At 62.8% G+C, this 14510-nt stretch overlaps 2 protein-coding genes across 2 annotated transcripts in view; both read left to right on the top strand.

The window, feature by feature from the left end:
* Positions 1 to 3896, top strand: part of CELSR3 (cadherin EGF LAG seven-pass G-type receptor 3) — a 32621-nt gene extending 28725 nt beyond the window's left edge. The window contains 7 exon segments of the mRNA XM_050904373.1: positions 19 to 155; positions 250 to 356; positions 1063 to 1236; positions 1380 to 1580; positions 1761 to 2049; positions 2167 to 2841; positions 3542 to 3896. Coding sequence (XP_050760330.1) covers positions 19 to 155; positions 250 to 356; positions 1063 to 1236; positions 1380 to 1580; positions 1761 to 2049; positions 2167 to 2841; positions 3542 to 3569 — 1611 coding nt within the window. The 3' untranslated portion in view covers positions 3570 to 3896.
* Positions 3897 to 8864: 4968 nt separating this feature from the next.
* On the top strand, positions 8865 to 14040 carry SLC26A6 (solute carrier family 26 member 6). Its single transcript, XM_050904882.1, has 19 exons — positions 8865 to 8992; positions 9259 to 9398; positions 9497 to 9607; positions 9883 to 10055; positions 10150 to 10314; positions 10443 to 10595; positions 10784 to 10866; positions 10961 to 11108; positions 11216 to 11329; positions 11436 to 11513; positions 11655 to 11750; positions 11873 to 11979; positions 12068 to 12137; positions 12315 to 12407; positions 12501 to 12602; positions 13154 to 13339; positions 13465 to 13519; positions 13814 to 13935; positions 14017 to 14040. Exons 1-19 carry the CDS (start codon positions 8865 to 8867, stop codon positions 14038 to 14040), a joined length of 2148 nt encoding a protein of 715 aa, XP_050760839.1.
* Positions 14041 to 14510: the final 470 nt, after the last annotated feature.

The following is a 14510-nucleotide window of genomic DNA, read 5'->3' as shown; positions in this document are numbered from 1 at the left end:
CTCTCCCTGCCTCGCCAGGGCCCCAGCGCCTACAACAACACAGCGCTGTTTGAGGAGAGCGGGCTCATCCGCATCACCCTGGGGGCCTCCACCATCTCGTCGGTGAGCAGCGTGCGCTCTGCCCGCACCCACTCCAGCCAGCGGGCTTACCTCAGGTAGGGAGCGGTGCAGGGCTCCGGGGTGCCAGGAGTGCCTGGGCAGAGCTGAGGGCTCCTGCCGCTGTGACCGTTCGGGCCTCCTGTCTTTCAGAGACAACGTGACGGCACGTCAGGGCTCGGCCCTAGATCACAGCCTGCTGTCCCACGCCGGCCCCACGGACATTGATGTGGCCATGTTCCACCGCGATGCTGGGGGAGGTAAGGCTCAGCCCTGTGCCTGGGTTTGGGGCTGACCCCGCGCATCCCGAATTAATTCCTGGCTTAAGGAAATTCTTCCCGGTGCAGGCTCTGGCTGTACGGTTACATCCTCCACCCTGTGTTCAGCCTGTGACTTCCAAACACACTGTGGATAGGAGGGAGAGGCAGCAACTGTGTCGCTTAGCACAGCCTCCTCCTGGACAGATGGCAAAAGGCATAGCCAGTCTCCAAGGAGCTAGAAACGGAGGAGGCAAGAGAGGGGGCATAGGCTGTCACGGAGTCCCTGGGGACACTGGAGTCCCCAGTACAGCACAGACATTTGACTCACTGGAGTGAGACCGGCGGCGTCCACCCTCGCGGCTGGGGTGTGGGACAGGCGAGCAGAGGCTGAGGGAGGTGTGTTGGCTCAGCCTGGAGGAAGAGGAGGCAAAGGGGATCTCATGGCTATTTGCAGCTGCCTTACGGGGAGGTGCAGCAAGGCGGAGCCAGGCTCCTCTCATGGGCACCTGGTGACAGGGCCAAGGGAGCAGGCGCAGGGTGCTGCAGAGGTAAGGGCAGTGAGGGGTAGGGCAGGCTGTTGTCCACCACGAGGGTGGTCAGCCCTTCTTCACCCGCAGAAGGTGGTTCTGCCTTCCTGGCCCTCCCACTGGGACCGTCTCCCACCTTCATTCCAAATGTCTCCCCAACACACACCGTGTCCCTACAGACCAGGACTCGGACTCGGACAGTGACCTGTCTCTGGACGAAGAGCGCAGCCTCTCCATCCCATCCTCGGAGAGTGAGGAGAACGTACGCCTGCGGGGCCGCTTCCAGCGCCAGTTCAAGCGGGCAGCACACAGCGAACGCCTCCTCACAAACCCCGCCAACACCACTCCCAAAGGCAAGTCCTGGGGGCTCTGGCAGGGGAAAGGGTGAGCTCAGGTCCCTGGGGGCCAGGCTGGGTGTTGTGATGGCTTCAATTGCTGCTCACAGAAATATCCTCTCCCTCTTCCCCGGGGCCTGTTTTGCTGTGTCCTTCGCCAGATGTGGATGGCAACGACCTCATGTCGTACTGGCCGGCTCTGGGCGAGTGCGAGGTTCACCCCTGCTCCCTGCAGAAGTGGGGCTCTGAGCGGAAGCTGGGATTCGACATCAATAAGGATGCGGCCAACAATAATCAGCCAGACCTGGCCTTGACCAGCGGGGACGAGAACTCCCTCACCCAGACCCAACGGCAAAGAAAAGGTAACGGCCTGGAGAAAGCGGGCAAGGGTGGCCTTGCCTGTCTCGGGTTGACGTGGCCCTGAAGGCTCAGCATCAGATCCATCTTGTCATGCCCTTGGGGAGCTATGGCTTATCTCCCCCAGCTTTCGTGCTCTTTTCACTGCTATGCAAAGATTTGCCTTCTCTTTCTGTCCGGTGCAGGGATTTTGAAGAACCGCCTCCAGTACCCTCCGACTCTCCAAGGCCTGCCATCCGTTGGCAGGATGACCAATGAGCTGACGTGGTACAAGACCTCCACGCTGGGTCACAGGGCTGTCCCCGCCGCCTCCTACGGCAGGATCTACTCTGGGGCGGGCAGTCTGTCACAGCCAGCCAGCCGGTACTCGTCACGGGAGCAGCTTGACATGCTGATGAGGAGACAGATGTCCCGGGAGCAGCTGAGCAGACATAACTCAGGAGAGTGCTTGGAAGCTGTGCCCAGCCGGCATGGGTCCAGGGAGGAGCTAGACACTATCCCCAGCAGGCATGGGTCTACTGAACACCTGGAAAGTATCCCGAGCAGACACGGATCTAGGGAAAACTTGGATCTACTCGCTGCTAGGCCCAGTCAGAGAGATCATGGGAACACTCTGCCCCGGAGGCAGTGCTCCAGAGACCACCTCGACACTTTACCCTGCCGATTTGGGTCAAGAGAGCAGCTAGACTGTGGGCCAGTAAGAGAGGTCTCTAGAGAGTGGCTAAACACATTGCCAAGTAGGCAAGTGTCCAGAGACCGAATAGACACGTTGCCAAGTCGAGATACTTCTCGAGAACAATTGGCTTTGCTTTCTAGAAGACAGCCTTCAAGGGACCAGCTAGCATTGGCTAGACAAACTTCAAGGGAGCAGCTGGACTTTCTGTCCAGAAGATCTAATTCCAGAGAGCCTCTGGACACAGTGCCTAGCAGGCATCCCTCGCAGGACAACCTGGGGAGCCTCTCTAGGAGGCAGCTGTCTAGGGAAAGCCTAGAGCCGCTGTCAAGGAGACAGCCTTCTAGAGAGAACCTGGAGGCCGTTCCCAGCCGACATCCTTCCACTGAACAGTTAGATATCCTTTCTTCCATCCTTGCTTCTTTTAACTCCTCCGTCCTGTCCTCGGTGCAATCTTCCAGCACGCCTTCAGGCCCCCAGACCACCGCCACTCCCTCTGCTGTGCAGACCTCCTCGACGCCCTCTGCAATGTGCCCCTCGACACCTCGCTCCGCCACCTCCCACAGCATTTCGGAGCTGTCGCCAGACTCAGAGTAAGTGTGTGCCTTCCTCAGCCAGGCCTTGTTTAGCTGGTCTTGTGCATCATCTGCCTGCCTGGCTTCTTCCTGAAGGGGGTTTGGTTTGGGGGGAGAGGGCTGTGTAAGGGTGAGCCCCTGGGGTGAGTGGCAGGTGTCTCCTGGTCCTGAATAGTGACCAGGCAGGGAGAACCCTCAGGTGTGACAGCTCCAGGTGCTTGCAGTGCAGCATGAGCAGAAACATCAGTGTATCTGAGTCTGCCCGCTCCACCAGAAGCGATGGCCCTCACTTGTGGCCTGTGGGGGCTCAGGGAAGATGCTTTGTGCAGCCAGGCTGACCTCATGGCTGGTCCCCTTCCTCAGTGCCGGCTGTAAGTCCCAATGAGCGGACGTGTGCGAGGGCCAGGCTGGCTGGAGAGGAGGAGGGGCCCAAGTCCTACAGGAGCCTTGCCTGCCCCAGCCACGTTTCTCCCCAGGGACCCTGTCCCAATCTGTCATTTCTTCCCCTCCAGCTCTGCTCCCTGCTGGTACTGCTCCCATCCCATCCCATCCCATCCCTCCTTTCCTCTTCCCTAAACTCAGGGACTTGGAGACAGTTGTTCCTGCCCTGACACAGGAGCGGGTTTCTGCCTTGTCCCCATCTGGCATAGCTGGGGGACGCAGCTGGAGCCCAGGGGAGATGCCATGGCTTAACGCTTTTTTTCTTTCCTCGGAGAAGAATAACGAGAAATGAGGGCCATTCCTGAGGGGCCGAAGCTGTCCACAAGAGAGACAGAAGAAGCAGGCCCCTTCGCCTAGCCAGGCGCTGCCAGCTGAGGTTTGGTGTCCCCAGGGGGCAGGGGCCAGAACTGATGGTGGTCAGAGGCCCAAAACCGACCCTGCCTTCCCCTGCCCTCCGGGCTGAGGGGCCGGCAGCCTGCACCACCCACTGCCGGGAGCCTCTGGGCTCTCAGCTGCCGCCATGCTCCCCGTTGCCTGCCCGGTGTGACAGGTACGGCAGGAGCCCGCTCGGGCGAGGGTGGCATCGCCGAGCTCTTCCTCTGCGAGCCGTTTGTATGCGGGGTGTGCGTGTGTGCGTGTGTGTGCGCGGAGGGTGGGCAGGGGCAGGAGGACGGAAACAGAGCCCAGGATGTGGGGGCGGGGGAGGGTTTTCTACCTTTTTGTATCTTTGTAATCAGAGAGAAGAGAAATTTCTATGGTTATTTTTACGGATGGTCTGTTCCCAGGACCTGGAGCATTTGTTTCACCAACAGCCCTTTGCCAGCTTCTCTGGGGTACCAGGGACCGTGATCCCGGTGGACTGGAGACACAGTGCCAGGCAGCCCTTATGGCTTTGCCAGCACCACTTCGTCCCATCCCTGTTGCGGGACAGCTGGCCCTGCTGCCCCTCGCCCTCCCACCGTTACAGCTCCACACATGTCTCGATGCCGTCCTCCTGCCTGGTGTCCCTCAGCCCCCTGCAGCTGTGCTGGCCCCACAGCCAGGCCCCCCTCTGCCCTCCTGTGGGACCCCCCTTGGGGCTGCCCCCCGTCCATGAGCTGGGGCTGTGTGCCAGCAAGAGCACGAGTCGAGCAGCAAATTTGGCACTAGGGACCCGCTGGGGGAGGAAACAAGCTTTGCTGTTCAGTCCCGTCGTGTACCAGGATGGTCCCGCTCCTGTAAGCGTTGGTTTCCTCCGCTCAGCAAACGAGCACTGTGTTTTTACCCGATGTATGTTGTGCTCTTTAACCTGCATGTTATAGAGCAAACTGTTGGTTTGTGGGTCCAGGCAAGGAGCTGGATGACCCTAGCCCTGCTCAGCAGCAGGCTAGGCTGTTCCCAGAGCCAGTACTCATCCTGCGGAGGATTAGCATCTGCAGGAATGTGATGTGGCTCCAGTCTTGGGGTCCAGCGTTGCCCACAAAAGTTGTATCTAGCTGGTTCCCTGCAGGCTCTGCATACATACGCACACGTCCCTGTACTCTCTGGCTGGCAGAGGACCCCAGCTCAGAGTAGCCTGGATTTTGGGAGACGGAGATAAACAGCACTTTGCCCTCTCTGGAAATTCAGGCTGCCCTGATGGTTTCTCTGCTCGGCTGGGGGCCTGGCCCTGGGCTCTCACTGGCCCTGCCACACTCCTCTGTGCCTACCCCAGCCTCGGGCCAGGGGTGTTCGGCTCAGGGGGCCAGCACGCTCCCTTCCACCTGCCGAGCGCGGTGCCTCTGCTTGGCTGCCCCTGTGGTGCTCTCGGGGCTGCGTGACAGCATGCTCCTTACTGCCTTACTACCACACTGCCGTAGCATCTTACTGCAGCCCAGCCTGACATGTTTACAGGAGAGGACTTGTGCCGCTGTCCTCCAGACCCCCAGGGAGGCCAAGGCCTCTCAGCTACGTCCCCGAGTCAGTGGGGAGAGCATGGAGGGAACAGAAGGGCTGGGTGACGGGGGTGCCATGGGCCTGGCAGGGTCTGCCTGCCCCCGGCACAGCCCCGATGAGGCAGGCTCACTTCTCCCAAGGATGGGGAGGCAAGGGCCTGCTGACATGTTTACATGCCATTCAGGACCGGTGTGCAGAGGGAAAGCCTGCCAGCCCCATGTGCCGGGAACAGCCGGGCCCCTCCGTACTGCCCGTCTTTGCCTTTGGGAACAAGCTCGTTTACATGTTTCTCTCCGGCTGTGCAGCACCAGCACCAGAGTCCTGGGGTCCTGTCCCTGCCGCACTGTAGGGCCCATGTTTCTGCCAAGTTGGGGCCTCTTTGTGCTGGTGCCAAACGGAGAGCAAGTGACAAGTGCCAAAAAGAAGAGGTCAGCAGAGCTGGTGGCTGTCCCCACAATGCTGGGCCGGTCAAGAAGCAGGAATCAGTCTGCAGCTTGGTCCCTGATTGTAGTGCTGTGGCCTGGGCTCTGGGGAGCATCCTCCTTGGGTTTGGGTTTGTTTCTTTGAGGGGTTTGGTGGTTTGTTTTTTTTTTTCCTCTCTCCATCTCCCGATTCTGTGGGCAGGGAGCAGGGAAATGCCCACGCCCCCCCTCCCCGGCTGTGTAAAAGTGTATCATGGAAGCGCCAGATTTGGAAATAAAAGTCTATAAAATGGTGCTGGCCTCTCTGCCATCTCTCCCCGCACTCGGGATCCATGGCTGGGGCTGCGGGCGCAGCGCCTGGGCTCGAGGCAATGCTGGGAGGGGGCTTGGGCAGGTGGTCGCAGCCAGCTGAAGGGGAGTCGCTGTGGCCCAGGGCAAGGTGACCAGGTGACAGGGACTTCAGGTGCTGCCAGTTGCTTGAACTTGGCTGTGTCCAGGCCGGTTCAGCCAGAGATGAGGTCGGCTGCAGTGGCAGGTCTGTGGCACCGTGGTAGGTGTGGTCAGCCATGGGGGCCATGCCTGGCAGCAGCTGGCAGCCCTGGCCAGCAGCCTGGGCAAGGCCAAGGGGAGAAAATCCACTGTCCGAAGGCAGCGTGACCTCAGCGGGGCTGATCTGGGCTGCGGGCAAGGAGAGGGAAGCGTGAGGAGGAGAGGCCGAGCATGATCCTCGTGCCTTCCGTCCCTCCATTTCTTGCTGTTGGAGGGGAAAGAGCAGGTGAGCAAAGGGCAGTATTGATCAACGGCACCCTGAGCAAGGGTCGCCATCAATCATCATCCCTCGGTCCCTCATGGGCTCCGTCCTTGGCGCTGCCCTGAGCCTGACCCATCCGAGGGCGGCCCCTGAGCACCAGAGGGCCGGGCTCACAGCGGCCCCCAGGGAGTCACGTTGGCGGTGCTGGGAGCTGCGGTCCTGTCCTGCAGCCCTTCCCGAGGCTGGCCTGGGGGTGAGGGGCCAGGGAGAGCTGGTGGGGGGCTGGGGCGGCTGAGGGGGAGCCACAGGCAGAGCGGCTGGCCTGGGGTGCGGGTGGGGGGGCTGGAGGCTGGGGCGCAGGGAACAGTGGCGCAGGGTGGGGACAGGGAGCGGCAATAAGGAGTCAGTAAATGGCACCTAGCGCTATCAGTTGCTACCAAGCAGGAGCCCTGTGATGGCCTCTGCTTCAGTGCCAGGTGAGCGGATAAACGAAGGGGAGGCAGCAGCCACGGGTGGGTGCCTGTGTTGGCATCGGCGTGCTGCTACCCAGCCACGGTGGGACTGATGGGCATGTGGGTGGGACAGCGGGGGGCCGGGGATGTGGGAGAGGCTGAGGGGAGCAGGCTGAGCCCCACTGCTGAAAGGCAGCAGAGGAGTCTGCGTGTGGCTGCTGTGGGACCCAGGTTGTGTTGACCACGGGGAGAGCCAGGGTGGCCACGGGTTGCCCCTACCCAGCCAGCAGGGATGGGAACGAGTCGCTCCGACCCTGGAGAGTGCAGTCCCGGGTGTCACCACTCATGCCACTCACCATCCCCATCCCACCACCCAGGGTACCCAGGACTCCCCGGAGCCTGCCCTGCCCTGCCTGCCCTACCCTGCCTGCCCTGCCGTGCCCACTGGCTTCACCCCACACCCTGGCACCAGTTAGCCCAGCCCGCAGGTGCCTGGATTTCTACTGCTGCGTCCCCATGGGCCTGGGCCAAGCGTGACTCAGAAATGCTCTGAAACCAATGGCGGTACCAAGTCATGGTGGAGCCCAGGAAGGTATGATGGGTTCAGTGGGACTCCGGTGCCCGCTGGGGACCTTTGGAACAAGATAACGGCTGGGTCTGCGCGTGCTGTGGGAGAGCGGAGCAGTCCACAGGGCACAGCACACCCGTTTCCAGCAGGTAAACAGAGGCCGGAGCCTGTGGAAAATACCCCAGATGCCATGGCCGGAGGCTGCGGGTAACCCTCCTTGCCCCGGGCACAGCTCCTGCTCCAGGACATGGGGTCGGGAGGGGACACCCATGGGAGCCCTGGGGGCACAGGAGGGTGATGGTGGCACCCCGAGCAGTGCCCCGGGGAGGTGAGCACCCGGCAGCTCTTGGCAGGGGGTTGGCACCAGGATGTGCCCAGCAGCAAGAAGACCCCTGCCCTGTGCCCAGCATGGGTGCTGAGGCACAGCAGCACCCTGGACATGGCTGCGGGCAAGGAGCTGAGACTGGCCAGGACAGTCCCCAGGATGGGATGGCCCTGGGGACAGTGGTGACAGCCCTGGGCCTGCCAGTGCTGGGGAACCCAGCACAACAGGGCACCAGGGGAGTGTGGCAGGTGCTGCACAACAGCAGGGCGGGGAAGCGGGCAGCTCCTTGGCAGGGCAGGAGGGAGGGCAGGAGGCAGGGAGCAGTGTCTCAAAGATCACGGGCTGGTGTTAGTAAATAGGAGAGAGCAGAGCGTGCACCTGGCTGGAGACACCTGACCAACTTGTCACAGCAGGTAGGAGGGCTGGGGGCAATGCGAGGACTTGGGCTCGTGGGTCTGGTTGCAAGTGGGTGAGCATCTCGGGACCAGCCAGGACCACCAGCCAGGTGAGCCTGGCAGGATGGTGGCAGCTCTCAGCTCGAGCCCTGAGCAAGGCCAGGCTGTGGATTCATATGGAGACACCTCAGTCCCACCGTCCCAGCCCCGTGAAGGGAGAGACCCCAGCCCAGCCCTGCTTCTCTGTGCCCATGGGCTCACCCCTGCTCTGCAGTGCAGGGGCTGGGGAGGGCACCATCAGAGAGATGGCGAGCCCGTGACACTTGCCAGGGGTTGACATTCCTGCTCCCCTCATGTGTAAAGGGACAAAGTCTGCAGACGGGGTTGTGGGGTGGCTAGGGCTTTGCTCAGCAGCTGTGCTGGCCCACTGCCCTGGCTGCACTGTGGTACGTGGAGGAGAAGGGTGGCTGGCACCGAGATGGGTCCTGCGTAGGCAGGTGGAGGGGGATCCCCCCCAGGCAGCTCTGCTGGCAGCCCCCACCCGTGCACCCCAGCGGGGCGGACAGGGCTGGCGCGGGGCAGGAGGGGGCAGTGCTGATTCTCGGGGCCGATCCTGCACGCCTGGCCGGGATGGGACGGCTCCGTGGGGTGAGCGGGGCTGCAGGAGGGGCTGCGGGGTGGGTAGGGTGCCGGGTGCCCCTGGCCGTGGGGACGTGGCTGAGCTGTCCCTCGTCTCCCTGCAGCGGGCTAGCAAGTGGGAGGGCCGGGCAGCCATGGCGGTGGAGATGGTGCTGAGCCACCGGGCGCCCCACGAGGTGCTGAGCGAGGCCGACCTGGAGGAGGTGGCGCAGCGGAAACCTCCCACCGAGCCCTCGCTGCGCAGCTGTCTCCGCAAGACCAGGTAGGATTGCACCGGCCGGGGTGATGTGCCTGGACCCTGCCAGGCACCGTGCACCCCAGCCCCACTGCCACGGGGAGCCTGGCTCTTCCTGTCCCAGTCCCTGCAGCAGACACAGTGCAGACCCAGGGGTTGGTTCCCCCAAGCCCAAACACCCGTGTCCCCACTCTGTCCTGCTTGGAGGGACACCTGGCTCCAGTGGATGGAGCTGGGGGTCCCGTCCACCCCCACTGATGTGCCAGCCCCGGCTCCTGCTCCTTCCCCACCAGATGCTCAGCCTCCACTGCCAAGTCCCTGCTCTTCCGGTTCCTGCCCTTCCTGCACTGGCTGCCCCGCTACCCAGTCAAGGACTGGCTCCTGGGGGACATTGCCTCGGGCTTCAGCGTGGGCATCATGCACCTGCCCCAGGGTGAGTGATGCCATGCCCAGGCTGCCAGGGGCTCCCTGCAGGTGGGGGGGCCAGGGCTCAGCCATTTGTGACGTGTCTCCCTGCTCCACCATGTCCAGGGCTTGCCTACGCGCTGCTGGCTGGGCTGCCACCCGTCACTGGTCTCTATTCCTCCTTCTACCCCGTCTTCCTCTACTTCTTCTTCGGGACGTCCAGGCACAACTCCGTGGGTGAGCTGAGGGACCACGTGCTCCCACGGAGACAGTGGGGAGGGAGCGAGTATGAGAGGGGCGAGCCTTCATCCACAGCATAGCATTGCCACATCAACGGTTGGGGGGGACCTTTCTTGCCTTTACTTTGCCCCACCAAGAAGGTGGTTGGTCAAACCAGAGCCAAAGCACAGTGGGCGCACTTTTTGCCCAGCCCAAGGGGACAGGTGCCTGTGGACCTCAGAGAGGTCCTGGTGCTACCTTGGGCTCCCTGCCCAAACCCTGCCCGTTCCCAGGCCCCTTCGCTGTCATCTCCGTCATGATTGGGAGTCTGACGGAATCCCTGCTGCCCAGCGAGAACTTCCTGGAGTCCATCAATGGCAGCAACGCAACAGTCAATGAGGCACGGCGGGACGCTGCCAGGGTGGAGCTGGTGGCCACCATCACTGTCCTGACGGGCATCTTCCAGGTAAGGGGGCCTCAGCCTAGCCTGGCAGGGAACTGGGAGCCATGGTGCCCCAGGGCCACAAGCTGTGGGTCACTTCTGTCGCCTCTCCTTCCAGGTGGCTCTGGGCCTCCTGCAGTTTGGCTTCGTGGTGACCTACCTCTCGGACCCGCTCGTGCGCGGCTACACCACTGCTGCCTCTGTGCATGTCCTTGTCTCACAGCTCAAGAATGTCTTTGGGGTCTCCCTGGGCGAGCACTCGGGGCCACTCTCACTGTTCATGGTGAGTGGGGGCTCGCTGCTGCCTGGGAGCCCCCAGGCGCTCACCTGTGGGGCACATAGAGGCCCCCCAAAACCTGCCAGGGAGGCATCTGCTTTCCTGAGCCCATTCCCTCCTCCTGTGTCCTCTAGACCTTCATCGAGATCTGCCAGAAGCTGCCACAGACTAACGTGGGCACCCTGGTGACGGCCATCATTGCCATGGTGGCCATCTTCATCGTGAAAGAGCTCAACCACAAGTTCGCCGCCAAGCTGCCCATGCCCATCCCCATCGAGCTTATCACGGTACTCAGAGCTGCCCCAGCTCCCTGTGGGGATGCAGCCATGGGTGGCCCTGTCCCCTCCAGGGTGGGGAGGGGTGGGATGGGGTGCCTTGGCGAGTGCAGCTCCAGGGCATGCATCCCCTCCTCCTCCTCCTCCACCACGGTCCCTGCGCAGGAAGGCCCTGCCTCACTCCAGCCATCCTCCTCCAGATCATCATCTCCACCGGCATCTCCTATGGCGTCAACCTGAATGCCAAGTTTGGCATTTCCGTGGTGGGCAACATCCCCAGCGGGTGAGCAGGGCCGGGTGGTGAGGGTGGCTGCGCCGGGGCACCGCGCCACCATGGGACCCCCCTTTTGAGCCCCATCTCCCTGTCTTCGCTGTAGGTTGAAGCCGCCCGTGGTCCCTAACGTCAGCTACTTTGGGCAGGTGGTGGGCAACGCCTTTGCCATTGCCGTGGTGGGCTATGCCATCTGCATCTCCCTGGGCAAGATCTTTGCCCTGAAGCATGGCTACAAAGTGGACAGCAACCAGGTGATGCTCTGACATGCAAGGCCCCTTCCCGGGGTGAAAACCAAGCTTGTACTTCTTGCAGCCGGGGGAAGGCATGGTGCTCCCCCACTGCTGCTCTGTCCCTGCAGGAGCTGATCGCGCTGGGCCTCTGCAACTTCCTGGGGGGCTTCTTCCAGTGTTTCGCCATCAGCTGCTCCATGTCGCGGAGCCTGGTGCAGGAGAGCACAGGGGGCAACAGCCAGGTGGGTCTGGGCAGTGCTGCCTCCCTCTGCGGGGCTGGACCAGGGGCAAGGAGCACAGTGAGCGGTGGGGGGCTCACCTCTCGCCTCCTGCTCTCCTTCCCCTCAGGTAGCCGGTGTCATTGCATCCCTGGTCATCCTGGTGACCATCCTGAAGATCGGAGAGCTCTTCCGGGACCTGCCCAAGGTACATCTGGTCCCACAGCCTCCATGCCATGTCCCACCCCTGTGCCCATCCCATGGCAAGGTGGTGTGGCAGGGGAACAGCCAAGGGTCCCCCCAAGACCTGCCCTCAGCATCGTCATAGCTGCAGGGACTTCTCTCCTAGGCCATCTTGTCTGCCATCATCATCATCAACCTCAAGGGCATGTTCAAGCAGTTCAATGACCTCCGCACGCTCTGGAAGTCCAACCGGGTGGACCTGGTAAGGTGCTGACCGGCCCCGGGGCTTTGCTCTTGTCCCTGGAGAGGGTTTCTCCACTCTCCCTGAGACTTGCAGGTGCCGGCGGGGAGGCCATGCCGCAGCTGACCGTGTCCCCCCTCCAGATGGTCTGGATTGTGACATTTGTGGCCACCCTTATGCTGAACTTGGACATCGGCCTGGGGGCCTCAGTGGCCTTCGGGCTGCTCACTGTCATCTTCCGCACCCAGCTGTGAGTACGCCGGGGCTGGGGCCGGTGCCGCGTCCCGAGGGCAGGGGAAACCCATGGTAACCTCAGCCCCTTGCTCTGCTCCCCACAGCCCCCACTACTCCATCCTGGGTCGCATCTCTGACACCGATGTCTACAGGGACGTGGCTGAATACCAGATGGTAACAGCACCAGGGGGTGGGAGAAGAGCCATCTGCAATGGGAGGGGCAGTTCAAAGCACCCCCAGGGGCTGTTCGCTGGGGAAAGGAGCGGGGGGCATTTTGGGGGAGGGAGCGAGGGAGGGAAGGGGAGCAGGGGGCTCCGTCCCTGTGGTAGCACCCTCCCCATCTGCCCCCAGGCACAGGAGGTCCCTGGTGTGAAGATCTTCCGCTCCTCCTCCACCCTCTATTTTGCCAACGTGGAGCTGTACGCTGAGGCCCTGAAGAAGAAGGTAGGAGAGCTGCCAGCCCCCCAGTGCCGCCCGCCTGCCGGCACCAGGGTGGTAATGGGGCGCCTGGGGACACGGGGCTGCATTGTTTTGCAGAGCGGCATCAACGTGGACCGCCTGATTGAGAAGAAGAAGAAGGCCCTCAAGAAGCTGAAGAAACAGCAGAAGAAAGCGGAGAAGGCAGCAAAGAGGAAAAAGGTGCTTCCCTGCCGCAGGGGTCCCCTCCAGTGCCACCCTGCACCGCCTCCCTGCCTGGTCCTGGCCCTCCTGCCTGTGCATTTGCCGGGCTTGGTGGCCCATTGGGCTCCCAGTTCAGTCTGTGGCCACTGGGTGAGAAGAGGCGCTGGGGCAGAGCCGGGCCATGGCGTCACACCCAAGGTCAGCAGGGAAAGCCAGGCTGTTAATGATTAGGTGGTGAAGCCAGTGAGTCATTAGCCATTTGGCCAGTTAATCAGAATTAAGAGCGAGAGCAAAGGCTGACCTGGCGCCAGCTAATGAGCCCGGCGCTGAAGAGGGTCACTCGGGAGAGGGGTGGGTCCTGGCGCATCCGGAAAGAGCCCAAAAGTGGGTGAAGGTGCGAGTGAGGCACCCACTCCTGGGGCCACCCACTGCCCATGCCCTAATGCAGCCGAAGAGCCTCGCTAAGCCCCACTGCACTATAGGGCAGGGTGAGTCCGGGGGGGACACTGCCCAGCCAGGGGTGCTGCCAGTCCCCATGCAGTGAGGCCGGGTCTCCTTCCCTCCCCCAGGACATGGAGGATGGGCACAACGGTCCGGGCGTGGCAGTGATTGAGCTGAGTGGGGCGGAGGGCAGCACACCCCCGGAGCCCACCCTGCGCACCCTGGGGCTGCCCCAGCCCGGCTTCCACGCCGTCATCTTGGACTTCAGCCCCGTCAGCTTCGTGGACACCGTCTCCATCAAGATCCTGAAGAATGTAAGGGGCCAGGGGGAGCAGGCGGGCCGGCAGCCTCGCTGAGGGCTTCCCCAGGGCCCTGCGGGGTGGCCCGATGGCTGCTGCCCATCCCTATTCCCAGGCAAAACATTTTCTGCCGTTTGCAGATCTTCAGGGATTTCCATGAGATAGAAGTGGACGTCTTCGTTGCCAGCTGCCCGGGTGAGGAGGCTCTGCAGAGCCATCAGCCCCTGCCGGGCATACCCACCCCTTCAGGGACAGTTGCTGGCCTGGGGCTCCCTCCATGGTGTCCCCATCCCAGGGTTTCCCCAGGCGACAGGTGCTGCAGGTTGTCCCATGGACTCAGTCTGAGCCCTGCAGCCCCTGGCAAGGCAGCTGGATCGCCGGTGATGGCCCCGGTGTCCCCTGCAGCGCAGGGGGAGGGAGGCTGCTCCGGGTAGGGGGTGGTGGGCTCAGCCGGGTGCCATAGCTTTGGATGTTTTTCCCTCCACACAGTGCCCGTCCTCGCCCAGCTGGAGCGGGGCAACTTCTTCAGCTCGGCCATCACCAAGCACTACTTCTTCCCCTCGGTGCATGATGCCGTGGTCCACGTCAGTGGGGCGCGGCGCCAGGCCTTGGTAAGCACCCAGCCTCGCCGTCCCCATCACTGTGAGGGAGGGGGGCAGCCAAGCCAACCCCTCCCTGTCTGTCCTCCTTAGGTGGACCTCAGTACCAGAATGTAGCCTCGCAAGAGGAAGACGTCTCCCCGAGGAGCCGGGTGGGCAAGGAGGGCTTTGCCACCCTGATGGCACCAACTCACCCACCCCGGGGCCCGGAGGCCTTGTACCCCCACCAGCCCCTCGGGACTCTGAGAGCTGGCCGTGAGCTCCCCCTGCGACGGAGCTGCTGCAGGCTGTCACGCCAAGGTGCCCGCTTGGCACCCCCGCTCAGCCCCCGCACGGGCCTGTCCCACCGGGCTGGGCCCTGGTTTGGGGGGTGGTGGAGGGGTCCCCGGACCTGGCCATGGGGGAGCCCGCTCCTGGCAGCAGGTTGGCGTCGCAGATAAAAGTGTGTAGCGTTTCTCAGGCTTCGTTTTAATGCACTTTCCTCAATAAAGGTGACCTCAGGCAGGGCCGCCTGGCTGCACCCTGGCACTGGTGGGCACTGCTTGGCCGGGCCCAGGGCCGGGCCGGGCCCTCCCTGCGGGCCTGCT

The sequence above is a fragment of the Gymnogyps californianus genome, chromosome 13, assembly GCF_018139145.2.
Source record: "Gymnogyps californianus isolate 813 chromosome 13, ASM1813914v2, whole genome shotgun sequence".
NCBI lineage: Eukaryota > Metazoa > Chordata > Aves > Accipitriformes > Cathartidae > Gymnogyps > Gymnogyps californianus.
Note: the sequence above shows the minus strand (reverse complement) of the source record. Positions and strands in the feature narration are given on the sequence as shown.